The sequence below is a fragment of the Bombus vancouverensis genome, chromosome 13 (assembly GCF_051014615.1).
Source record: "Bombus vancouverensis nearcticus chromosome 13, iyBomVanc1_principal, whole genome shotgun sequence".
NCBI classification, from domain to species: domain Eukaryota; kingdom Metazoa; phylum Arthropoda; class Insecta; order Hymenoptera; family Apidae; genus Bombus; species Bombus vancouverensis.
This window is the reverse complement of record NC_134923.1, coordinates 8360903-8387392: the sequence shown is the minus strand read 5'-3', so window position 1 is coordinate 8387392 and position 26490 is coordinate 8360903. Positions and strand designations below refer to the sequence as shown.

Sequence of the window (26490 nt, the reverse complement as noted above, 5' to 3'; positions counted from 1 at the left end):
TTATAGAGTTTATAATACAATTGATTATTTTGTCATGATACCAGGTACCACCAGTATATCAGGAAACAATATCCCATCATTTGCCTCACATAAAACCACTGCATCTTATGGTTTTGTAATGTTCATAATGGTAATCGCGTTTTTTAGAAACATTTATATGTACGTTTGAGTACCAAGTCATTAATAACGAACAATGAGCTAGTGAATGAATGCCGCTATGGGATATAAAACAAGAAAATTTTATTGTCTTAAAACAGAGTCATAACACTTTTCTTAATTTTATTAAGATGAAGCTAAATGATCAAGAAAGTAAATATTATACATGAAGTACATTTAGAAAATGCCTATCCTGCTGAATGATTTCATCAGGAAAAAATAAGTATTTAAATACTTTTTATTATTGATATTAATGTGTTCCCTTGGCAAACACCATTCTAATCTACTTTGCATTTGAGAGATGCTTTTAACAAAAATTTCTGTAGATACATAGAACTTTGTTATATTTCAAATCTCCACCAAACACTGCCTTGTAAGATACAAGTAATAGTAAACTGTATGTTGCTAGGAGAATCCAAAGAAGTTTATATACTTTCTGATTATAACACACTTTTCATAATGGTTTTTTACTAAATCAATCATGTAGATGAACTTACTAATGAGACTGACTGAATTAATAACACTGTACAGAAAGATTCACCAATAGGAAAATATATATTTTTTTCAAATTTGTACTTAAAATAAGAAACTAACACTATTTTTTTCTCGTTGAAATAAATATGTTATAATCTACATCGAATGAAATGAATGAAAATTACAAACTTAAAACAATATACAAAATAAGAAATATGTTATCATTCTTAGGGTAATACAATTTATTCCCTGTGATTATTTGCAAAAAGAAATAATTTTTAAATAAGTCACGATAAATTTTACACTTTTTATATAATTGTTAAATTAAATTTAACATCGATTTTTGCAATTAACACAAGCAAGTGTCATACTTGTACCTAAAGTAGAATTTTTACAAATAAGTATTGTGTGAAATGATTTACACATTTATAGAATGCTTTTATATATATGCAATTCATTTTTATATTTATATTGTAAATGTATATAAATATGTATTTATAAATTTATACCTTAATGTATAGAATTAATAGTACAGTAATATTTACAATGTAGATAGTACTTCTCCAGTCATGCTGTGTATAAACTTAAACAATAAGTCCATCAGATGCCAAATTATTAACTTCATTCATTGCCAGTTCTCTAACATTAACAATTACTTTTTAACTTCAGCATTTGTAACACTTATTATTTTGACATCTGAAAGGCTTGTATACTAAAGAAAATTAATTATATCACAAAATTTCACAAAAATACATACATAAATTTATTCTTGAACTCTTTTTGACATTTATTTTATATATTGCTAATTGAACAATTTAATATTTTGTAAATTAACACAAGATATTTAAAAAATTCTTAAGGTGCATTTTTTTATACAAAACAGTTACATATATCGATAACTATCTAAATTGAAATATAAAATTACACAATTTTATTTATGTTTAATTTATACTACCATCTTAGAATTATTGTGAATGCTGAAGACCATCCTAGTATCATAGTGTTCCTGTTACTGTGTGCAAGAGTGCAATGGATTTATCATTACAGCTTAAATTATTAATTACTTTAAGTGTACATAAATTATACTGCATACTTGTATTTAAAGATAATAAAAATAATTTTGAATGTATAAAAATAAACAATTTTCTTTTTATATTATCCAGTGTCTATTTTACATAATCTATGCAAATATCAGGAAATTTTTGGTGCCTAAATTTTTATATTTATATATACTATGAAATAAACAATTCGTAAGTAACAGAACTTATAAAATCGTACCATATTACATAAACTACATCTCTTTGTATTAAACTATAAATTAATAAAAAAATGATAAAAGTATGTAAACATATAAAAAATAAACTTAAGTGTTTACATGATCATGCTCATACAAGAGAATATTTTCTTTACGCTTCGTTCCCCATTTATATTTGTTACTGCCAGATTTACCTACTACGCGATGGCATGGCACCAAATAACCAATATTATTTTTCATGACCGCATTTCCAACAGCTCGTACAGCTTTTGGGTTATCTATATTACACGCAACTTGTTCGTAAGTAACAGTTGTACCATGTGGAATAAGCATCAAGGCTTCCCAAACTTTTATTTGGAACTGTGTACCCTTCATGAGAACAGAAATAGAATCATCCACAGTTACACATCGGGAAAAGATTTTTTCTATAATTTTGTTTGTTTCGTTCGAGGTATCTTCGACCAATTTTGAAAGAGGCCAATCGTTCTTTAATTCATTCAAAGCTTCTTCATTATTTTTATCAACAAAAGCCAAATGCATAATTGCCTTGTTAGTGTTAGTAATGCCAATTAAGCAATCCCCAAAAGGTGTAGTATGAAAACCATGGATTATCTTAAAATTTTCATGCTTTTCTTTATACTCTTGTGGTGTCATACTTTGAAACCGAACCATTATGATTATTTAAATTATTCAAATCTGTAGATACTAGGAAAATAAAGAAATAAAAGTTATTAGAAGGTAATATGTTTAGAATGTTTAGATGTTAGCTGACACTCTTAAGGTGCATCTCCAGTCATATCAATGATTTGACACATGCAGATATATCTTTCACCATAATTATATATATTATGTTTGCATACACTATGGTCGTATACACTAGTTGTATTGTCTTTTTCGCACTGCTTGATTTGCATCCTACCCTTAATTCACAATTATGCAATCTATATAACTACCTATGTCTCCACATCTATGACACCACTGTATTTAAATGTTGTTCGTGGGCTGTTTGTCAATTTGTTATAAGAAATAATTATTTCATGAAAAGATCGAATAGCGGTTACAAAACCGTCACAAAAAAAATTTGTTAACTGTTCCAGCGGGTGAGTACCCGCCTTTACTATCCTTGGAAAAACTGTGGATGTTTATGGAAAATGTAAGAGTGTAAAATTGTACAATAAATATAAGACAAAATATATGAAATATTCAATATTTAAGAGATAAAACAAATTTCATTAATTCTGTTTATTAAAATACGGAATTACATAAACATCCACAATCTATAATGTTCTTATATAGGCTTTTGGCATCAAGTGAAGACTTGGAATACAAGTTCCAAATTTTAAACTCAAACTTTGTTCATACTAGAATGCTTCAAATTAATTATTTAATAATTATTTAATGAATATTTATTGAAACGCTACTACGTGGTTGATATGTGAATTATTTCGAAGAATTAGGACATTCACTGCCAGGCAAATTTAGAACATCTTGCCCTGGATGCCAAGACTTTATTTTAAAGAAAACATGGCATTTCACAAATCTATATATTATTATATAAATATTATTATATAAAATTTTCGTTCATCCTTTCTAATAATTCCTAACAACTTATTCTGATTATTAAAAATACATAATTATTAAATAAATAAAATAATATAAAATATCTGTTATAATATATTTAAAATAATTAAAATTGGTTTGGCTTTCTATTTTTAATATTATTACTTAGAATAATATATTAAAAATAATAGTTCTATGCAATGAAACCATATGTAATTATTCTTTCAGCTTATGATTCATCAACGTAATCATATTCCAAAAAGAAATTAATTATGATTATTAATAATGAGCATGTTTGTTTATTTTATTCTATTTAAGACACCATAGTTAAAAAATTTATTATTTACAAAGACAATATCATACAGAAACAGAAATTTACAACATTTCAAGCCGCGTGAAGAAGGTATAGGAAGTATAGACCACGGACGCCATGTTGAACAAGTGGACCTCGTAAAAAGGGATGCAAATAAATAACGAGGTCTCTTCTTTTCTATGTATATTAATAATATTCTAGTATTTATTAGGAAGGAGAGAAATTATGTTAAATGTCTCTATCTCTTTTTCAACGAGGACATCTTCATTTGACAACTGTGGTTTATACTTCTTACATCTATGGTGAAGAGAATAAAGTAAGATTTATACAAATATACAAGAATACTTTATGTAATCGTCCAATGAAACATGAACGATTATTTCATCACACGTTTAATTACGTAAGATTTGATTTCATGAGAATTCGCGTTGGGATTAACATTAAAAAATACTTTACGCGCTTTCGCGTCTGCTATTAATGAATTCCACATTGGATACCTCTGTAATCAACAAAAAAAATCATTACATATTTAATTATGCAATATATCAACTATTTTTGTATTATAAATGCATATTATATTATATAAACAAGTTTTTCAAAAACAGCGAGAAACTATTGAACAAAAAGAATAAACTCTAAGCCAAATGTTATTTTTCCATTGCTAGCCTTTAAAATCCTTCTTTGACGGTTTTGATGTCTTTTTAACATAGGACTGTTTGTTTTGAATTGTTGTAACACTTTTGTGAAAAGTTGTGACACTTTTGAAATATGTATGTAATATACATAAATATTTTTTAAATGCAGATAATATTATATAATCTTACCATGAAAATGTTAAAGTTACCACATATTATCAGGCTGTGTTTTGCTCTTGTAAGTGCAACACAAAGTCTTTGTCTATCTGATAGAAAGCCGATCTTCTGACTCCGCACACATGACAAAATTATCACATCACATTCTTGACCTTGAAAACGATCTACAGTGTCCACAATATATTTTATTTTTCCCTTAACATTCTCTGGCAACGAAGATATTCTAAGACAATAAAAAATCAACATGCAACAATTAATTCAGATGATATTTAGAATACACTCCCATTAAATGCTACAACTTACTTTTCATTAACTTTAGTCAATATCATAGCTCTTTGATTATTATATGGTGTAAGAATTCCGCACGAAATGCATGATTGCCAATTATCCAAATTGGCAAAGTTTAGCATACAATAAATAATATTAGCTACAAAATCTGCTTCTTCATTGTTTGAGTTATCATGATTCTGATTTGTAACCAAATTTAAAATTCGATATGAATGGAATGGAAAGTTATCATTGCATTCTACTGCATTCTTTAATTTACAACCATAGAAGAACTTATTTGGCCAAGAGGAAATATCAGGTTGCATTCGATATTGAGTGTCTAGCATAATTATGGGATTATTTGGTTGTAAATCAAAGGCGCTTTGCACTCGAGAAAAGATCGATTGATCCAACCCATATTTCTTTGCCCGTGTACTCAGAACAGTAGCTGGTAATTGATTATGATCACCAACTAAAACCAATGTATCTATTCCTAACATCAATGGTATCAAGGTTTCTGCCTCGCAACTTTGAGTAGCTTCATCCACAATACACACAGATATCTTTTTCTTATTAACACCAAAAATATACTCCATTTGACTAGTATAACAGGATGAGAGGGTGCAGGTTATTATGTCTGCAAAGTCAAGAATTTTGTATTCTGCCGCACGCTGCAATCTAATGCTTTCTCTGCTTTTATCATTTACTTCGTTCGTTGATGTACGATTCTTTAGTAACTCGTATTTTGCAGACATATCTGCCAGTTTCATTCTAACATGGTCTTTATGAGTTTCATCCAAATTATTTGAGTTCAGCTTACATTGAAGGGCGTTAATCTTAGATTGTAAAAATAATTTTTCACTTTCTATACTATCGGATGGAACAGTGTTCGACTTGCATGTTTTTTTAATTTCTCGTTTCGCCAATTCAGTAATAGAAATATCTTTCACTTTTGAATGCATCATTTGTGATTGCCCAATACGAACCATCCTAAATGGTTTTATCTCTGCCTGCTTTTTAATCATGGTTCTAATTTCTAATAATCTTAAGACAATGTCATCAATGGCTGCATTTGATGGAGCACAAACTAACATAGTAAAAGAACTTCCATTGCTTGTATATCTGTTATTTCCATACAAAATTTGAGTAACTATATTTACAATAACTTTCGATTTTCCAGTTCCAGGTGGTCCTTGAATAAAACACAATTTGGTATCTTTTTGGATTACTGCTTTGGTTATTTTGCTTACAGCTTCCATCTGTTTCTCATTTAATTTATCTCCTGTGATCAATGTCTCTAATTCAGAAACAATTGGCAACTTGTACATCTCGATTCTTGGACATAAGATTAAGTTTACTAATGGCGATTTAGGGAGAAATTGCAATGCTTGTACCATTCGTAAATTAGGACGTAAATAAAATGCAGCTCTTAATCGTTGAACTCGATTCACTAGAATATTTTTATCGAGGTATTTTGTTATCACACTATATGTTAACAATGTATGAGCATCTTTTACGTAATTTTGTAAATCTCTGTTAAAATGTGTCAGAGGCGTTAATACTGTTGTGTGTACGTTAGTAACATATGCGAACACTTTACGAAAATCTTTTGATTTTTGTGAGTTTTCGTGACTTTGAACATACTCAAAAAATACAAGGTCCCCATACTTAGGATGAATTTGCTTTTGTATATCGTCCTTTGTGGCTAATACTTCTATCATCAACGTTGTAAGAAGTATATCATTTGGCTCCACATTCGTCTGAATAGAGTTTTTAACTATAGAGCACATGAATGTGGGCCGTCTGTGTATATCCTCTATGCTCTGAAATTTGTTTGTGATATTATGCCAAATTTCCAGCAACAAAAGCGAACTTATAGTATTATAATATTCATCATACGATCTATAATGGGTTAAGGTAGGGTTAAGTTCTTCAGGCTGAATAACAGGTGGATCTTGATTCAAATATAGCTGTTCTTCCAACCACACTGGTTTCCAGCATAAGATGCGGCATAAAAATTGATTCATTGTATTGATCTTTTCTCGACGTACAGGAGCATCTTTTCCTGTCAGTTTTTTTAGAACATTTGATTCATCAATTTCATATTCACGAACAGTTTGAATCTCTGTAGAAAAAGACACTCGTTTCTTCGAATTCGGTTTTACAGGTGACTTAAGATTTGACTTAAGAGGTACAGAAGGTCCCTTTTCCACTGTCTTACAAGATTCTAAGCTTGGTTTACCACTTACTGCAGTATCTTTCGATTTAATTGTTTTCTCTGTTTTTTCTTCCAATGAAAGATCTTTTAATACTGTTTCTGCTTCTATGATATTTATTTTTATTTTAGTATTATTAGATTTTTTAGGAATTTTTCCCAAATTCGAAATATCATTAAGAGTTAATTTATGCTGTACATCCATTGCTATTTCTTTAAAGACATTTTTACGTTTCGTTGGATCAATCGTTTTTGCATTTGAAGAAGTTCTATTTGCTGTTGCGGATCGACTAGACAAAGCTTTAGACTCCTCTGTTACAATTTCCTCTCTAGATGCAGCGATCGTCTCCTCGACAAGGAAATCGTTTCGGGACTTTGTCGTTACTTTCGCTTTTGGTTTAGAAACAATACGTTTCTTTTCTTGATTACCTGCTAAAGATACCCGGTTTTCTTCGGCGATTTTCTTCAATTTCATCTTTCTATTATCTGCCAATGCTTTCTTCTCTTCCTTAGAAAGAGTATTTAATTTCTTTGTACTAGGGGGAAGACAACTGGCCCATTTGTGAAGTATTTTACGATTCTTTTGCTCCTTTGCATGCATATATTGCTCTAACTTCGACTTTTCTTGTTGTTCTTTCTTTTCTTTAGCACTTAATCGCGGTTTCGAAGGTTTTTCATATTTTTCAGAATTTCCAGATCTTACAGATTTATCAGACTTTTCAGGGATTTGTTTATCTTTATTAGAAACACTTCTTCGTCTTCTGGAGGTAGGTAAGTGTGGAGGTTCGATTTGAGGCACCTTTTTCTCAACCGACTTTTTGCTCTTGGTAGGTGTAATAGTTTCTATTTTACTCAAGGGATGAATATAATTTCCTGCCTCTTTTTGCACTGGAGACAAACTCTGATTTTTCGGAGACTTAGAATGTTTTTTAGTATCACTAGTAGCGCTCGTGAATTGTTGAAGTAAAGTATTTTCTGGTAAAAATACTTTATTTAAATTGTCCATATCCTGCAAAGACGAGTTCTCTGCTTCTTTTTCTTCATCTATGGTTGCTCTAGGAACTAACTCATTTGGTAGCTCTTCATTAGTTTCGATTAATTCAAACTCGCTTACAATTGGTTCCTTAGTTACGACATTTATATCTATATCTTCTTTTTTCACACCATTCTTACTTTTCAGATCAATTTCATCGTTTTCGCTGAATATTTGACTTCGGGATAATCTGTAAAACCAATTCTTATCTTCTTCATCTTCACTATCTGTTATTGAAATAACAAAATCCACATCATCTATACCAAATCTCTCACTTTCTACTTCTGTAGATTGTTCCTCTTTTACCTCATCTTTCATGGTTGTGTTCATACCATAGCCAATATCAAACAGTTGGGAGCACGGAAAAATATCATCCTCACTATCGCTTAAGTTTATAACATCGTCCTCTGAAAATTTTGTTTTTGGTTGTTGTTGCACTTTCTTTAGTTTTATTGGAGATCCGACTGGAATGAAACTTGTATTCGAGGAATTTAAAATAGCATTTTTATCAGTATCGGTTAATTGGAATTCATCTTCAAATTTTATGATACCATCCTTGCTACATATGAAATTTGAAGGAAGTGTTGCGAGTAAATCTCCTTCTTCATTCTTTTTAAATTGATTGGTTTTATCAACTGTATTTGGTTTTCGTATTTCATTCACAGTATTTGTTTCACTACTATTTCTTCTACTGTGTTTTGAGTTGTAATTCCTGATTTCTAAATCAGATTTTACTCTTATTCTACTGTTCTTAATTGTATTTTTAGATTTAAGATTATGTAAATTATTTGCTGTATTCTGTACATCTTTAGTATAGAATAAATTATTTGCTGTACTCTGTACATCTTCAGTATACATTAAATTATTTCCAGTATAAGTATTAATCTCTTGTAACATATTTGCATTTACTTTCTCTGTACTCTTATTGAGAGAAATTTCCCCTTTTTTAATATCTTTTTTTGCGGTGCTTATTATCATATTTGATCTCAAGTCCTGACAATTTATTAATTTATCATCTATTGATGATTCTCTTCTTGTATTGTTTGTCCAATTATTTGATGTAGGCATGTTGGCATCCATATGTTTCTTTGCATTTAATTTATCACAATTTTTATTTTTTCCATTTGATGAACTGTTATTCAATGAAATATGAACTATTTCAATATCATTTTCATTTTTCTCTTTATCCTTTTCTGAAATAAAAGCAAAATTCTACTATTTCTTCTTTGTCTTGTAAATAACCTGAATAAAAATGCAGTAATACCTTGCAGATAATTTTTTTCTAAGATATAATTTTCATTTTGCAACTTGGGAATTTTACTTGCCACTTCCAAGTTGGGATTCGTGTCTTCTCTTTTACGTTTATCTGCTCTGTCAGTCATTGACTTATTATTAACTATATTTACATTATTTACTATAATAGTTTCTGAAAGTGTACTAACACTGTGACCATCTTCCAGAAGTCGTGGCTGTTAAAATTATTATAATATGTGTAACAATCTTACTCAATAAATATTTCAAAAAAGATATCATGTGATGATAATTAATCTGATGATATAATTAATTAAATCTTACTCCAATTGAATGTAGTTTATACACATATAGATCACTGTTTTCAGTTGCATCTGCAGCAGTGGGACATCCAATGCCAATAACATCATTCGAGTGTAATTGAGTTGTCTGAAAGGGCTCTTGAGCTATGTCATTTATAAATATACCATTCGAGCTCTAAAGATAACGTAACATCATCAAATGAAAGTATTATATTAAGAGAATACATTCTAGTGCACTAATTTCATTACATGATATGTACCTTTAAATCTGTAACATATAATTCATTTTTTCTATGGAAAAACATACAATGGCGTCTAGATACTGTCAGACTAAGGCATATTATTTCATTATCCTTGGCTCTACCACAAGTATACTGAAAACATACAAAAGAGACAATGTTTTATACATGTAAAACATCCTTATTATTGGTTTTTGATACTCAGAATACTTTCTTTATTCATAAATATTGAATTTCTATGAACACATATAAAAGAGTAGAACATAAATAAAAGATTTATTTCAATTACTAAATACTTTGAATATTTAATATATTTTTACATATTATGTATACTTTGAATACTTCTATGTATTTCAATTCTTTACAACTACATAAATATTTGCAGTCTACGCATAATTTAACAATAAAATTAAAAAACAAAAATTATTTTATAGCATGTGCTTACTACTTGCATAATAGAAGAGAAGAACATTTTATACTTACTGTATGTCCTGGTTTATCTAATACAATTATGTCCGAAGTATTAATACGTTCCAATATAAATCGGTAGTAGTTATCGGCACTCATTTTTAAAATAATGACCGGTTCCTTCAGAGGTCACCTAATCCTCTATATAACCTGTCTTCTTTTATTACATTGAAAACGGTTCTTAGACCCTTCTACTGTTAATTATATGATATGATCATAAATACAATACAGTTGATAAAATTTAATAAATACTTCGTTTTGCAATGTTTTTAATGAACACACGTGCATTGATATTTACCGCCCTTTTCGAATGAAAATTGCGTTTATGCCATGTATACAGATATGCATACAGAGATTCAAACTTAGATATCGCAAACAACGACATCTACGAGAAACTTCATATAAAATAATTTAAATCGAATTACTGTGAAATTCTTTAATTAGTTGTTATAGAGTTATTTACAAAATTATTCTTCTGTTATATATATAAGGATATGATTCAAAGGAAGTACTTATGATGTGTACTCTTATGTTAATTCCTTATCGTAAAATGACGAGGAAATTCGTGACGCAGAATTTAGTGGATTCACACATTCGTGCTCAGACCATTGATATAGATTCGGTGATAGTACGGATTACGTTATGATCCAGAGCATAAATTCAAGTCGGACTTAATAATACCTGTTTACATATAGAAACCATGTAAAACAATGGAATATGCTTATAAAAAGTTTTCTAGCTCCATTCATATATTGACATCAGTCGTACGAAAGTTAGTATTTAAGTAACTAATATTGGTGTAGCTTCATGCGTTCAAATGGCGATATAAATTGAAAATCCCGCCGATAACGAAATACGGTCTATCGTCTTTACGCTTTCTAAATACTGAAAATGTTCGACCAAGAGGAATTCACGGTTACTTACATCCTATTTTTAATCTACGAAAAATTTTCTAATATTGTTCGTGATTTCGTATTTTTTTTTTTTATTTATAGAGTGAAATTTATTTCAAAATCCTTTGCATAACGTTTAGAATAAAAAATAGTAATACTAGAGATAATATGTACTCAAATAGTGAAACTATCGATACTATCGATAGTGTTACCTTTGACAATAGGCAAAACAATTCTTACAGATCGCTAAAGGAATTAAGATGTATCTATATGTTTTAATATATTAAAAATTTATGTTAAACATATATTAAAACAATATATTAATAAAAAAGAAATCACATTTAATGTATGAAAGGTTTTTATTTCAATACCGTTGATTTCTGCATGCTCGATGAAGGGAGATCGAGCTTAAAGCTTGAAGTTTATTTATACCAAACAACGGCTTTGTCCCTCATTATGACGCAGTTTAAATGAAATCGTACGGCAAAGGGTTAATTAGTGATTCAAAAGATAAAAATTACGCAGTTACAAAGATTTCTGAAATATTGGAAAGAAATCGGTGTCAAATCGGAATCCCTCCTCCTGAAGTATTGCAAATCGTTGCACAGTGCGGAATTTGAATGAGGATTCGCAACAAAAATCAAAATTCGCTGGTCACGTTCGCACGTTCGGTCGTGTCGGGTAAGTGGCTATATTTTTCTGCTTCATCGCAGATATGAGGAGACGCTTTTAATGGATGTACTGCGCACCACCTCAGACGAGTCCCACATATCCCACCGATAAAATAATCACCAGGTTGTGTTTGTATATACCAAAGAAATATCTATAGATTTTTACATTCCCTTTCATTTCGAACAAGAATTGTCGTTTAGTTACCTGCATATTTTCTAAACAAAATCAATGGTGAAATTTCTATGATTCATCGATAGATGTGAAACGTAAGAAATCCATGTAGTTGTTTCAATAACGTGAAACTCATAAAAACTAAAATATCCATATATTTTCAGGTTTCCTTCCATCTTAAAGAAATTAAACTAAAGGCGAAGGGAAGATATCATCAATATTTGAAATATTGCAAAAACTTCGAAAATAGAAGAGTACGTAGGTACTTAAAACTCTTACTTTTAATAAATCGATTCTGATATTAAATTTGATTTAATCGATATTAAATTTCCAACTATGGCAGAAAAGTAATTAACTTCATATTCTTTTTTCTATTTTTTTCATCAACATTGCTTCAGGACTTAAGCGAAAATTTTGTAATTGAACCAATGGAAAAAGAAGTAAAAAGGATGACTACAATATTGTTATGAAATCTCCACCTAAAGAGTAATACTATCTTATCTCACCTTTGACCTGCAAATATATCAGACATGATGACAAGGGAGGAGTGGGCCATTAAATTTCAAAAACATTAGCTGCCTTAATAAAACAGGGATTTATATTTTGAATACGTCCGAGTTTCTTTACAGCTACATGATACATAAATAGGTTGTAAGAACGATTGGGGAAAAAGGTCCGAATCATTTGCAATAAGATAAGGAAAAGATTTTTTGTTTTTACGTTTTTGAGGATTATAAGCCACACCGACATTGCGAAAGAAGGACAACCAGTTTTCGGTACGCGATGCCCGGTATGCATTTTACTTTCGGTTTCGGTTTCACTGATGAGAAAAGGTTTAGTGGGGCAAAAAGAAAGAGACGAAGAGCGAGGAAGAGGGAGGAGATCCTTATAGAAGAAACGATAACTGAGTGTCCAGTTTCCAGTATGACAGAAGACTTTTGTTTCAACATAGTCATAACATTTGAAGCGATGTTTAAGTGGTTCGCAGAACCTTTGATTTATGTTTATTGCATACTTACCAGATTGGTTTTTTTTCTAGATGCATATTTCATTAACCCTACAATGATGTGAAATATTTAATGTAAAAATTTCTTTGTTAATTTTTAAGTAATACCGTGAAGAAAATTCACTCGCAAGGATGTTATAACTTAAAAAATAATTGTAATTATAAAGTAGGTACAAATTCATCCATAGTATCATTAAAAGATTTAATTACTGAATAAATAGTAATTTTACCGTAAGTATACATATATGTATGCCATCTGATAGTGCAATGAAAAACAGTATGCTTAAACTTAACCTTAATATAAGATAAAATATTTTATTTTTCATGACCCATTTTATGTACACATTTTTTAAAGAGTAAGTGACTAAAGAAATATGCTCAAGTAATGTAATGGGATGTTGACATTGACTTGCAGTTGCTCTCTTGTAAAACGTCATAAATGACGTGAGATAAATGGATTCGGTTCCGTTTTAACTTCGTATCTCTCCATAATTCCTTCTTTCTGTTTCCTTTTAAGTATTTATCGTGTCAACTACTTCATCTAAAGCAACAGCAATTTGTTTACAAGTACAAATGATTTATTATTATTGCTTCGGTCTTCATTTTTCCTGTCACCTTAAAACCAAATTTATGCCTGTCGTCAATTTTTATAAATAAATTACGTAAGTAATTTTAAATTTATCATAGTTCTTTAAGTTGCGATCAGAATAATTATCAAGATCATAATAATTCTATATTAAAACTAAAATTAGAAGTTAGAACTACAATTGAGTTGTTACAAAATAATGTAAATGAATGAATTAGAATTAGAATTAAATGAAAAATAAATCTAGATTAAATTGTAATTAGATCAAAGTTAAGAAGAATCAGAATCAGTGCAGAAGAATCAGAAGTATCAGGTTTTATAGATTTTTTTATTAAGCACGAATGTGTATCAGTAACTTGACTCCAGCACTTTGTATTATTTCTTCATCTTCCGATGCATATCGTACGTAAGGACTCACACAGTACTTCTTTCGCTGAAAACATCATCTCTATCTGTAAGAAGAGTATTTTTTTAAGTAATTACTGGGTATAAAGAGATTTATCGCGCATATTAAGGTATATGTAATAAACGAGTAAAAGCGAGATAGGGTACGAACGAATTACCGGTTTAGGGTATACATAAAGTTGCGCAACATTTTCATCTGGATCGAGAGCATGAAAATATCGATCGTTATTCCTTTGATCAACGCCCGACCTTGGTACATATACATACATAGATATTGAGCAAGGCTGAAATGATCACTTGACGACCGGACTTAAGCACCAGGATCTCCTCTGTTAAGAGAAGATAATAGCACAATTTATCGATTGTGTAAATATTTAAATTTTGAAATCGAAAATCACGAGTTAAATGACTCGCAATTAATATTTATGATATACAATTATCCCTCACAACTTCTATCCATGTAAAGTCTGAAATGAAGTTAACATGAGTTACCATGTGGTTACAGAACAATAATTAATCAGTCGTCATATGTTCAATTCGCAACAGCAACGTGATTTCTTTTGAGCAATTATAGAGCTTGCAATGAGTTTGGTAATTCGAAATCGAACTGCATTATTTATTAAACGATGATCGCCGATATGATTATAATTTTCAATATTGTTGCATCATTCGAATCAGCATTGCAAGATGTTGTTAATAAATAACTGAATTTGTACTCGTACAATTTTGCTCACGACATTTTACCAATCTTAGTACTGCAAAAAGAATGCTTGTAGTAGTATGAAATGGAATAAGAGATTTAAGGTTACAATAATGGTATAGGAAACGAAATTAAAGATAAAATCCAGTGAGAATGAGGAATGAATTAACATGTCCACGACCTTTCTAGATTCCAATCTGCTTTTAAATCGTTTTGTCTTTCATTTCCAGAGCTGTCCTATACGAAAGTAAATATATATAAGCGTGACGTAAGTTGCTCTAAATTGTCAATAAAAAATAAGTATGTTGTTGAGGAAAAAAATAAGAGAAGATTACCTTGATACCTTTGCAGAAAAAACTGATCATGGCAAAGTCATAATAGAAGCCTTTAATTTTCAACGCAAAACTTTTTTTTTTAAGATCTTTATAACTTTTGTCTAAGATTATAGCTTACTATAGTTTATTAATGTAGGATTAATTTAGGATTAAGATTAAGGCCATACTTTGATAAAATCTATATCTGTATGCATATTGCTTACACATCAATTTTTTCAAAAATCTTTTGAATGAAATAAAATAATTTACAAGAACAATATGAATTTTCCATGCATTATCCTTGATTATAATGATTTTAATTTCAATCTAAAGTAATCCTAAGCTAACAAAACTCAGTAAATTAAAATCTTAGATTTGTGTCTTAATCTTCAAAATATTCTATTATCGGAAATAGTAACTATTCAATATTTATCGTCTTGTTAAATGAACGTGGAATAATAACATTTCATGTGATCGGTTCAGGAAACGTTCTTTTCACTTTTTTTAAAAGAAGCTCGCGTCAACATTTCGTGAGTGATGAATTTTACACGGGCCCACACGCACATGGGACGAATAACAATCGAATTGTAAAGGCGCATCGACCTAGTTGAATTCTCTGTTTTCACTTTCGAATACCTATAATCCTTTGGCATTCAAAATTGCTCCACTTCATTCATTAATCTTCGATTACTGCTTTTAAACGAGCACGTTGATGACAAATTTCTTTTTCAATTATATTTTATGCGATAAATTCATTTCTCAAACCTATAAGTAAAAATTCTTGTGATCAAAGTAGCTAATATCCTATAGAAAAAAGAAATGAATAAATAAAAGTGGTTAAAGAAAGAGAACTTTTCACGTTCATGGACATTATTCAATTCATACTCTACTAATATTCAGATAAATTATTATTTAAATGAGTATCTTAATATTCTTCATTAATTATAAAAAACTCAAATTACCACGAAATCAAATTTTGTGTAGTTACAAACTTACCAGATTGATTTATGCTATATACTTCTATCATCTAGAAGATTATCATGTTGTATAGATTAAACTATTTTTACAAATCCTTAGCCAAGAATTAATCTTTCTCAACAATTAACTACAAGAAGTCAATCAAGAGCAACGGATTTTCAGAATAATTAAGTGCTCTTAATGACCAGTGTGATATTGCGAAATGGTGAAATTAATGATCGTGTCATAGGGACAGGGTGATGCATAACTGTCAGTTCCTATGAGGGAGCAGGTTTCTCGAAGATTGAACACGTGGAGGAGTAAAGTAGATCGACCCAGTTTTGGTCAACTTTGAGCCTTTGTTCGTATGGGAGGGGTAAGGCAATGATGGTTTTGTGAGAAGGGGTCCCCTTTACGACCACGTCCATATAAGCAACGTCTGCTGCCACAGATGGGACAGTCTTGCACCTTACACCCCTTCGCTCATTCGCACGTCGTTTCATTTTTGGGCGATCAAGGTAACTTTGTCTCTCTGAATTGGCCTGAACACTTCTTAATTTCACACTTCTGGTGCTTTTAGATGATTATTTCAATTACTAATCGATGCTACTACCTTCATCACTATATTCCCTTTTCTATAATTAATTTTCTTATAAATAACTTAAATAATTATATTCCTATTTTAAAAACTTTGAAAATTTTTGGAGAGACTATATCTATGGTTCAGATTTGAAATTTTTTAATATTCCAATATTTTTTATTGGAGATTACTAAACTGCTAAACTTTTTAATAATAAAATATGCTAAAAAATAGAATATTAAAAAATGTTCAAACTTTACTTATAATATCAATTCAGAATAAAGCTTGGAATTTTCTTTAAAAATTGTCACTTTCACTTTTCAATCTTTTTAAGATAACTAATTATAGAAAAACGTTTAATACACTCTGTACAATTGTTAATTTTCTAGCAACTGTCCACTAATAAAAGATATTAGTAAATTTCATAATTAGTATTTCATAGTTAATTTACTATGTCATTCCAGGATGAAGTTCGGAGTTCTCTTCACAGTGGCAGCCGCCCTGTTGCAGGGTGGCTATAGTAGTTTTGTATCCATTAGGATGCCTTACTTAAATCCAGCAGGAGTAACTTACATAAATAATATCGGACAAGAGGCACAGCTTGCATATAGTGTTCCCGCTAAAGTTGAAGCAGAACACATTGGATATGCCGCTGCCCAAGTGCCAGCAGTGGCTGCTGTACCATACGTCAAACACGTGCCAACTGTCTCTCATGTGCCAGTCACGAAAATTGAGGCACAACCTGCTCTCCTGGAAAAACAATTAGACGTCGTTAAACCGGCTGTTTCTACTCGAAAATTCGAAGTAAGTGATTGTTAATTTGACAAATTGCCCCCTTTTCTGTTAAACACTCTACCTGTTCGTTGTTTTCTATTCTTTCTTCTCACCTCATATTTAAATTCAGACTTTTTAATACTTTATTTCACTTGTAAGAATTATCTTTAGATCCTTCATTTTTCTTTTCATTTTAAAAGTAGTGAAATTATCGTTATAAATTATAATATATTATTTATAAATTTCATATTCTATATTAACTCTTTTGTTACGTCGCGTAACACTCTACCTAGCCCAGGCCACACACCGCGGGCAAGATGGCAATCAGATGTCTTCGGATACTCACTGCGTACCCTCAATAGCCTCAAGTACCTTCCATAAATCTCATAGATTTCCTAGTAAAGGTCCTTCAAACCAAACAAACGTCTATTTCCGAAGAATTTCTAAAGACTATTGTCTACCACAGCTGGATAAGGGAAAGTTAGTTTTCTCACGTACGCTGCAACTTTCCTCCCACTAACCACTTTCTCTCGAGGGCGGTTAAGACCCTTCGTTTAACCAATTAACAACGAAGCCTATTCCCTCACTCTCCTGACTAAAATCGTCACCAACAAATCCGATGGTCCCGTGCGCTAGACACACCCATCCTTAGCTTTCCTCCGAGACAGCATCGTCTCCCAAGACAGTACTGATTTTACATCCTTCGAGCGGTCAACATCCTTTAACCGGATATATACACATCCGCAGATCAGTCACTCATTCATCTCGTACATACGCACCAGCGTAACTGCCTTCGTTATAAGTTGTTGGAATAAACGGTGAAATATAACTTACTATACTGTGTCATATTCATTTAACCACCTCTGTTATCTTAACCGAAACAGGGGAACGACTACTTCGCGGCGTCGATTCACCGAATCGTAGCGAGAATTTACGCCTCTCGCTGACGCGTTTTCCTCGCGACCGCGTCTCTCCGCGAACGGTCGCAACATCTTTTGTGGGTACCCATTTCTATATTTCCTTTCACAATTTTTCAAAGGGAAAGAAGCCAATAAAAGAGTAAAATTTTATTTTAAACGTTAAATAATATTTATGAATTAGGTACGCCGCCCAGCAATCCAGAAGCAATTCTTCGACATTGAAGAACGCGTAGTCGTTCGTCCAGCTGGTTCAGCAGTAGTCGAGCTTGATCAACCGACCTCCAAGACTCAGAAAGGACCAGCTGTCATTCAACCTCTGTTCCAACACTTCTCAGGTCTCGAAGCATCTCCATCTCTTCCTTCTCTCCCATCTCTTCCATCTCTCCCATCTTTGCCATCTCTGCCATCTCTGCCATCGCTGCCATCTCTACCATCTTTGTCATCTCCTGTAGAATCTTCTACTCCATCCTCCTCCAGCGATGACGAAACTGTTGTGGTTGAAAATCCTGACTTCCGCAGACTCGGACCTCAAAGCCAGGTATGATTAGAAATTGAACTAGAAACTCTGATTTTCAGTAATTTGAGTAAACCAACGAAAGCCGACTTGAGATTAAATCACTTTCTGGAATGTGCTACAAATTCATAATCAACTAATATTCGTAGTGATCAATTTTTGCAGTTTTGAATATGAAACCGAAGCTGCCTCCTTATTTTCGCAAGCCTTGCAGTTACTATTCTTTCCTTATTCTTTAAGAGTTAACGATTACTTTTGTTCTAGGCCGGTGCACCTGCAGCTCAAGCAAGAACTAACTTGAACGGTGGTGCACAATCGAACGAACCATTCGTTGCACATGATCCTTCACCAAGCGTTGTGGTTAGCCCCAAATCTTCCCCTGAAGAGGACAAAGAGAACCAGAATAGACTGATTGACTTGCTCACTGCCCGTGGTAACGTTGCTGAGGTAATTTCATAAGAACTATTAATACTAGAATTCCTGGCGATTGAAGGATGAATCATCCAATATATGCGATGAATCAACTAATATAGTTGCTTTCTATGTTTCTATATTTCTATTTCTAAATATGCATTATATTTTTATAGGTTGGCTTTGGTCGCTATCCCTCCCTCTCCCAATCCGCAGCCGGAGACGCTGGCCAGGTTCGCGGACGTGTAATCTCTGCTACCCCAGCTCCGGAATACGCAGAACCTGCTGACGAACGCGTCTCTACGCGACGTGTTGTTGTCAGCAGACCGATTGAAACTCTCCAAGAAGTGAATGTCGTGGAACCAGCGACTAAAATCGAGAGAGTGTCCGTCCAACAACCAACCTACATAAAAACAGCGCGCCTCGATCATGTTCAGGTTCACAGCTCTGTACCGGTGGTCGGAAAAGCTTTTGCACCAACGATTGCCCATGCTGCTGTTCCAGTTTATCAGAAGACCATCTCGCCAGCTTATGAATATTACCACTGAATCGTTTGATGACTTGTGATCTTAGTTCCCTAACGTTCTAAAACAGGATTCAATGTTAAAAATAGTGTACGAGTGATATTGAATATTTTAATACTACATAATATATTGGATTTTTGCATGCAAATGATTAGGCAATTATATTGAAAGAGTTGAACTTGATTTTAACTGGTATTCAATTTACATTAAATTGCTATTATTTGTAATATAATCAAATAATTATATGTGGGTGGTAATAACTAAAATTGTATGTAGAATCATATTGATTTTTTAAATCAAAATCAGACTTGTGTTTTATCTTATGTAGGTAACTGCAAGTGAAGTTGTATTGGATTTTTAAAATGAAATAATTTTTTCTATCGCTTGTGAAATTATGTAAGTTGTATCCTGTGAACAGATGGAAACTTGTGTACCTTGTATTTCTGTTTTATACGTGTTTTAAAAGATGTTTATATAAAAGACGGAAGTGATATGCAATTGTTTTATTTGTCACGAAACCTGTTACTTATAGCACATGAAAGTTTCGAGAGTAAATCTTCTTTTGTTTGCCTGTGAATGTAGGGTTTAAGAATCAATATGTTGAAATTTTTATTTAAAAGATATTCGAATAATAGGAATTACTTTTTAGGAAATAAATTTGGCAAATGAAGCTTTTAATTAGTAGCAATCTTCACAACGATATTTGAAACTTATATGTTAGTTACATAAATTTACAGAAGGAATTTTATAGATCTTTTTCAAAACTTAAAGAAGATAAAAATTATTAGATATAATTAAATTTAGAAACTTACAACTTTTCATATTCTCATATAAGATAACTAACACCTAACTTAGAAACTCAAAGAAACTTTAAATATAAAATTGATTAAGTTTTGTTTTACTTTAATAAAGAAATCAAATCAAATTTCGAATATTCCAACACAAGATACAATTAGCAATTTCTTCAAAGAAAATTAAAGAAACTTAATGTAAAAAATTAATGCAAAAATTTAAGTTAACTAATTAAGTAAATTGTAAATGTATAAGTAAAACACGATGCAAGGTCAAGGAATTACATGTACATGCGTTCAATGCATCTCATCGAACGTCATAAAATGTTTTTATGACCCAATTCATGCACTTCTTATGTGATCTCGTGAAAGATAATATGTATGTAATTAATTGTAATATGCTGAAGAGGAAGGTCTCTCGTATACTTACATAACTTCCTTTCGCTGGTAGAACTTTTATTTTACGCCTTTCATCTGCCAATGACTTACGTGTATGCATTATTCAGAATAAGCTGAAAAACGACGACTTCCTATAGTCGGTGAGTTTGTTCCGACAAGGGTAACCACTGCCTCTGGTTATTGCTTATAAGGACGTAACATTGACCTAAATACCATTATACATATATCCGTTCCCTTGTCTCTTTCAAATATCTTAAATAAAAAGATGAAATCATTATTCGATAGATGTACCAGGATGTCTCTACTTAAAGCTACTACTAATACAAGCATAATATTTATTCCTCGAGAATGTGTACACATATGGTATTTCTGCAGTTTTCGACCTGGTTAAAGAGCTACTTGTTCGGAGTATCACTCAATAAGAGTCATTATTATTTCTTTAAGCATAATTTATTTTAGTGTATTTGTATGCAATCATAATGTCTCACACGCGCATCCATTCTTTTGCTCCTGTTATAAATACTGTATGTAGTTTCCGTTCAATAAAATTAAAAAAAATATACCGATAGGTATTTAAAAAATTTGCAGAGATATATCCAATTAATATTAGGAACTTTATTATATTAAAAATTAAGAAAATTTAGTATCCAAGGAATCAAATGATTCAGAAAGAACTTATTTGCATGAAAGTCGAACGTGACTAAAGAAAGCGTAGTTACATGGTCATTGCAGGAGGAAAGCAAAGAAGCTTGGAATTGCGAATGGTGCACAGGCTCGTAATAACGTAGCACACGAGTTTTAACCCGGACTCAACTGTTATCGAACAGAGACAGTGACTATGTATATGCGCAATGCATAAACCGGAAAACTGCGCTGCTCGAAAAAATCCATAAGAACCTACGTGGGCGGTTGAAACTGCAGCAAACCGGCACAGTAACAGTTTAGTGAACCCTCGTTGAATTATAGACGTTCTATTAACAAATATAGAACAGTTTGATATTCAATATAAACTTCTTTAGAAATTCTAATTGAGATCTTCAAGATTTCTCCAAATCAGTTTCGATTTTTATTAAAATTATATTTTTAATTTCTGTAAAAAAAAGATAAAAAGCTTCCATTTAATTTCCAAATTCTGTATTTACATATCTATTTTTGATTATACCAGTATACCATATTTAATTTTCTGATAATCTACTACTAGCTAAATGCAGTATAATATGGTTCCTTAAATGGTGCAATAATGACCATAGTTAAGTAATCATAAAACGCGTGGAAATTCCGATCACAACGTGAAATCGATATTTCTAGGCACGTAGGAGCATTACACCCACCAAATCTCACGGTACACATCGATTTGAACCAGAGGATCGTTTTTATAATGGGACGTTTAACAAATTCACTGTGCGTAGATCGATGAATCGGCCATGCCTATTGAATTATTCTCCCAAACAAAGTGAAAACCGAAAGGACAGTTGCAGAATAGCCATCCAAAGTAATTCACTGGACTTTTGTGTTTTACTGACTTGTAACGATCCATAGTACAAATTACAAAGTCGGTGTCGATGAATTCTTAACTACTTTCTAATCAACAGCGACTGTAACAAGAATTTTTTTTATGAAAGAATAAGTAACTTTGGAACTACGTGGATTAAATAAGTTACTTAACTTACCTGGATCACGAGATGTCGCATGATGAGCAGAGATATATAAAATATCCCCAGGGAGTAGTACTCCCTGTAACATATAACAAGTAAAACAATTTTGTACCAAAATTCTGTATCTTTGATTATATTTAAAAAAATACAAATTTAGATGAACATGCGCAGTCCAACTACAATAAATACAATAATGTACGAATACCTTTTGTAGCCACTGTGATAATATTTTCCTTTGCCTTACTTAGCTAGCAATTGGATCTATCGAATGTCGCGTGACCCGAAACACGCTATCGCGTATCCAGTGTCTAATATCGTGGTCTCCGTCACTGAGGAGCGAAGCAAAGCGAATAAAGCGCACGAGAATGAGGAAGGTCGCGGATAAACGGCGGCGAGTGGTGATCAGTCAGCTCGAAGGGATCCTCACCCTTGAAACGCCTCAAAGAGGAAACGAATGACCTCGTCGGGGACATAAGCTCGACAGAACGAGCCAGAACACGGATAATGACCAAGAAAACGTCCACGGTAACCATAGCAAGCTGTATTGAAGTGGCGGCTACTATATAAGTAACACTGTAACGGATCTTGTATTCAGTTAGACACGCGCGAGAGAAATAACTAGATCTTGCGGATTCAATATTGTATTCGTAAGGTGAGTGGATTTGCGCAGAAAGTCGTGGAGCACGAGATCTGACTGAAATATATACATAAAGGATACAAATAGACGTTATGGAGGATAAAGATATTCAACGTAATTTCTGGCACGCGAATCAGTGGTTCGACACATCCTTCGTGCATAATAAAAATTGTGTGCACAGCTCAAAATTTACGAGAATAACTCTGTTACAGTTTTCGTGTTTAATATTTATAATAGTGTCGCAGCAGTTGGCTATTGCTACCTTCACCAGTTTTTGAAATTGATTTCTTGGACTGACGATGAGTTTTTGGTGTATAGTGGCGAGTGTATAAATGGGAAATGATAACTGCCAAGACCATAAATTGTATTATGAAAAATGTTATTTCTACTTTTTTCTAAAATGCTACTTTATGTCCTACATTATAGAAAAAATAGAAATAAAACTTCTTAAATCTTTTCAACATTTTAAATCCCAAATTAAATTATATATTAGTTTTACATTATGTAGGATTTAAGTGTATCATAACGAACAAATTTCTTGTATTTTGAAGCATTGTGGATATAGAGTGGCTTTCACATTTTTATTTCAAGTAATAATTATAAACTAAAATAAGCTAAATTTTTATTGTAAGAACTTTCTCTTACTTATGTGTTCATTGCTGTATGGAAAATAAACAAATGTGTCAAATATCTATATCTCATTTGCACTCAACAGAGAAGATAATATTAATAATAATATTAATAGATAACATACCTCCTTTGATAGTTCACGAATCACTACTATATGATTCCTTGTATGCAAACGTGAAAAAATGTGTCTTTTTAATGGAATTTTGAATATTGCACTAGCGTACATACAGGATAGATACATACATAAACTTTGAATTAGAATGGTGTCTCAGCCAACATGAATTCCGTTCAAATTTTTTATTACTCTGTGAAAGATACAAACTTCTTATGATTTTATAAATCTTTGTGTAATTTTTTTGTTCGGTAAAAAGATAATTTTATGCAATATGTTAATATTATAGTTAATATTATAATAGTTAGCTTATAGTTAAAAAGCATAGATTTAAGAAAAAATAATTAAACCAATTATTTAAAAAATTATTAAAAGTACTAACTTCAAAATTTATAAAAAATTAAACAAATTAAAATATGAAAAAAAACCACAGACTACATTGTAGAATAATTTTATAAGAAACAATGTGCCGAAATTTGAAATTAATCGAGCAATCAATTTTTAAAATCTGCTCAATATCAAGTCAAAAAACATAGTTTTAAAAAAACACTCAAATTTTGAAGGTATCTTTTAACAAATTCTTCGCAAATTAATATGAACAATATGAATACCTTCAACCACTCAGTATGAATTTCAAAAGCTCGTTTCGCTACAATATTTTATACATATGAAATTTAAAAAATTATGAGAAAATCTTTCCGATTTTCTGAATCAAATAAGTTATGTACTACCTTAAATTAGTTGGAGTTTATTCTTTTCCAGAATTTTAGGTAAATATGAACGTAATAATCTTGCTTATGGCCATGATAGGATTATGCGTGGCCGCTCCACAATACTACATTCCCTCGGAATTCGTGTATCAACATCCGGCAAATGTATTGAATTCAGCAATCGAAGACACCTTGCCAAACGAATTACGAAATAACTTTTACAAAAACCCACGAATCGCTGCCCGTCTCGCGAAGGAATCATGGTTTTTCAATAAAGAGATGCAGGTAAAAATTATCCCATTTATCTTAATATATTTCTTCTATAATGTTATGAAAATATGTTTTATGATTTTAAATGTAGCATTGATCGATTTTGAAACGAGGCTGCTAGATTTACTTCTGAAATCTGAGAATACGGCCTTCGCTACTCTCTCTCTCTCTCTCTCTGATACCGATTTTATCTCCATCTGTCACTGACATATCATATTTCCTTATAAATTCGTAGCAGGATGTATCTGATACATTGTAGTACGATTAAAAAACAACTTTTTTTTACTTAATTTCCTTACCAGAAAAATATAATAATTTGTGTTAATGTCAATTCTACAATTGTCAGTATTTTTCTATCTTTTAAATGCATACTTTAATTTCAATATTTTCCAAATATCCTATTAGTATTGTCATAGAATATCAATATGTAATATATTATACAGAGTGACCCACATTTTTGTCTGCTTTATAAATAAAAATAAATTTAAAACGTCATATCTATTCCATCATTAAGAAATTATAACAAAAATTGAAACATGAAAAATGTAATAATATCTAACAAACACTATTGCCAACGTTGAATTTGTTGACCGCGACCAGTCGTCATCTTGGCTCCTTAGATCACCTAACCTTACGTATTTAAATTTTTATTTATATGGCACGCTAAAAGAAAAAGTTTAGAATATAGAAGTAAAAGTAGTAGTATATACTATCTATATAAAAGAAATTAATAATCAGAATTAATATGGTATATGATATAATTAGACAATCACAGGCAGTAAATACTACATCAATAACAAGGTGGACGACATTTTGAAATAGAAACATACTCAAATGATCTATGCCACTTTCGATACTTTGGCTATAACTTCTTAATAAAGAATTTATAAATTTTTTGTTAAATTCTAGTCTTAATTTTACTTATAGAACATATTAAGGAAATTTGAATGGAAAAGTGTGAGACACTCTACATATAGTAGTATTATTATACATATTACTGCTTATAATAGCATTTCCTACTTTTATTGTAGGTAATCGATCGTGAAACGGATAAAATTCCACGAGAGAAAGTATATAATGTTCTCCACAATGCAGGATTTGTGCGAAAATAAAATTAGAATAATAAAAAATTTGTAATAACTTGTTGAATTTTTTGAACGTCTATAATGTTCCTCTTGTATAGCCATCCATCTAACTTGGAACCCGCGCGCAAGAATTTGTTAAATAACAACACTAGTCATATGTGCACTTATTACTATAATCACACATTGACACCGCCATCTATTACTGTTACTGCAACTAGGGTTATACCGGTTATGAACATAGAGATATAAAGATAGAGTGCATGAGCGAGCTGAAGAAGCTATATAAGAATAGAAAAAGAACACTGCATAGAGACTTCTTGAGTCCTTATGTAATAACGCATAACATTCGTATAGTAAATATCTACATATACACCGATTAATGAATGGCGTCAATATGCATGTCTGATTAGACGAACACAGAAGACGCCT

At 31.4% G+C, this 26490-nt stretch overlaps 5 protein-coding genes and 1 pseudogene across 7 annotated transcripts in view; 3 read left to right on the top strand and 3 right to left on the bottom strand.

Annotated features, from left to right (window-relative positions):
* The window catches only part of LOC117160956 (uncharacterized), a 37142-nt gene extending 35370 nt beyond the window's left edge, over positions 1 to 1772 (top strand). For both annotated transcript variants that reach the window (XM_033342090.2, XM_033342099.2), the window contains exon 13: positions 45 to 1772. In XM_033342090.2, the coding sequence (XP_033197981.1) occupies positions 45 to 169 (125 nt within the window). In that variant the 3' untranslated portion in view covers positions 170 to 1772. The remainder of the gene's footprint in view (positions 1 to 44) is intronic.
* agt (O-6-alkylguanine-DNA alkyltransferase) lies at positions 1753 to 2792 on the bottom strand. The gene has a single exon (XM_033342126.2). The coding sequence runs from the start codon at positions 2555 to 2557 to the stop codon at positions 1994 to 1996; it is 564 nt and encodes a 187-aa protein (XP_033198017.1). The 5' UTR covers positions 2558 to 2792; the 3' UTR covers positions 1753 to 1993.
* An 811-nt stretch (positions 2793 to 3603) lies between these two features.
* Setx (probable helicase senataxin) lies at positions 3604 to 10685 on the bottom strand. The gene is made up of 7 exons (XM_033342219.2): positions 10361 to 10685; positions 9899 to 10012; positions 9661 to 9813; positions 9350 to 9554; positions 4874 to 9278; positions 4583 to 4793; positions 3604 to 4257 (listed from the first exon to the last, which is right to left on the bottom strand). The coding sequence occupies exons 1-7, from the start codon at positions 10442 to 10444 to the stop codon at positions 4135 to 4137; spliced, it is 5295 nt and encodes a 1764-aa protein (XP_033198110.2). The 5' UTR covers positions 10445 to 10685; the 3' UTR covers positions 3604 to 4134.
* A 3297-nt stretch (positions 10686 to 13982) lies between these two features.
* On the bottom strand, positions 13983 to 23351 carry LOC117160294 (uncharacterized; annotated as a pseudogene). Its single transcript, XR_013059940.1, has 6 exons — positions 23045 to 23351; positions 22633 to 22696; positions 21682 to 21933; positions 17486 to 21214; positions 14237 to 17379; positions 13983 to 14125 (listed from the first exon to the last, which is right to left on the bottom strand). The product of XR_013059940.1 is annotated as an uncharacterized LOC117160294 (transcript).
* On the top strand, positions 16455 to 20263 carry LOC117160257 (uncharacterized). The gene is made up of 5 exons (XM_033340905.2): positions 16455 to 16567; positions 17094 to 17433; positions 18505 to 18861; positions 19102 to 19284; positions 19425 to 20263. The coding sequence occupies exons 2-5, from the start codon at positions 17095 to 17097 to the stop codon at positions 19794 to 19796; spliced, it is 1251 nt and encodes a 416-aa protein (XP_033196796.1). The 5' UTR covers positions 16455 to 16567; position 17094; the 3' UTR covers positions 19797 to 20263.
* LOC117160271 (uncharacterized) lies at positions 23140 to 26116 on the top strand. Its single transcript, XM_033340929.2, has 3 exons — positions 23140 to 23269; positions 24759 to 24991; positions 26008 to 26116. The coding sequence occupies exons 2-3, from the start codon at positions 24773 to 24775 to the stop codon at positions 26086 to 26088; spliced, it is 300 nt and encodes a 99-aa protein (XP_033196820.1). The 5' UTR covers positions 23140 to 23269; positions 24759 to 24772; the 3' UTR covers positions 26089 to 26116.
* The last annotated feature ends 374 nt before the right edge of the window (positions 26117 to 26490 follow it).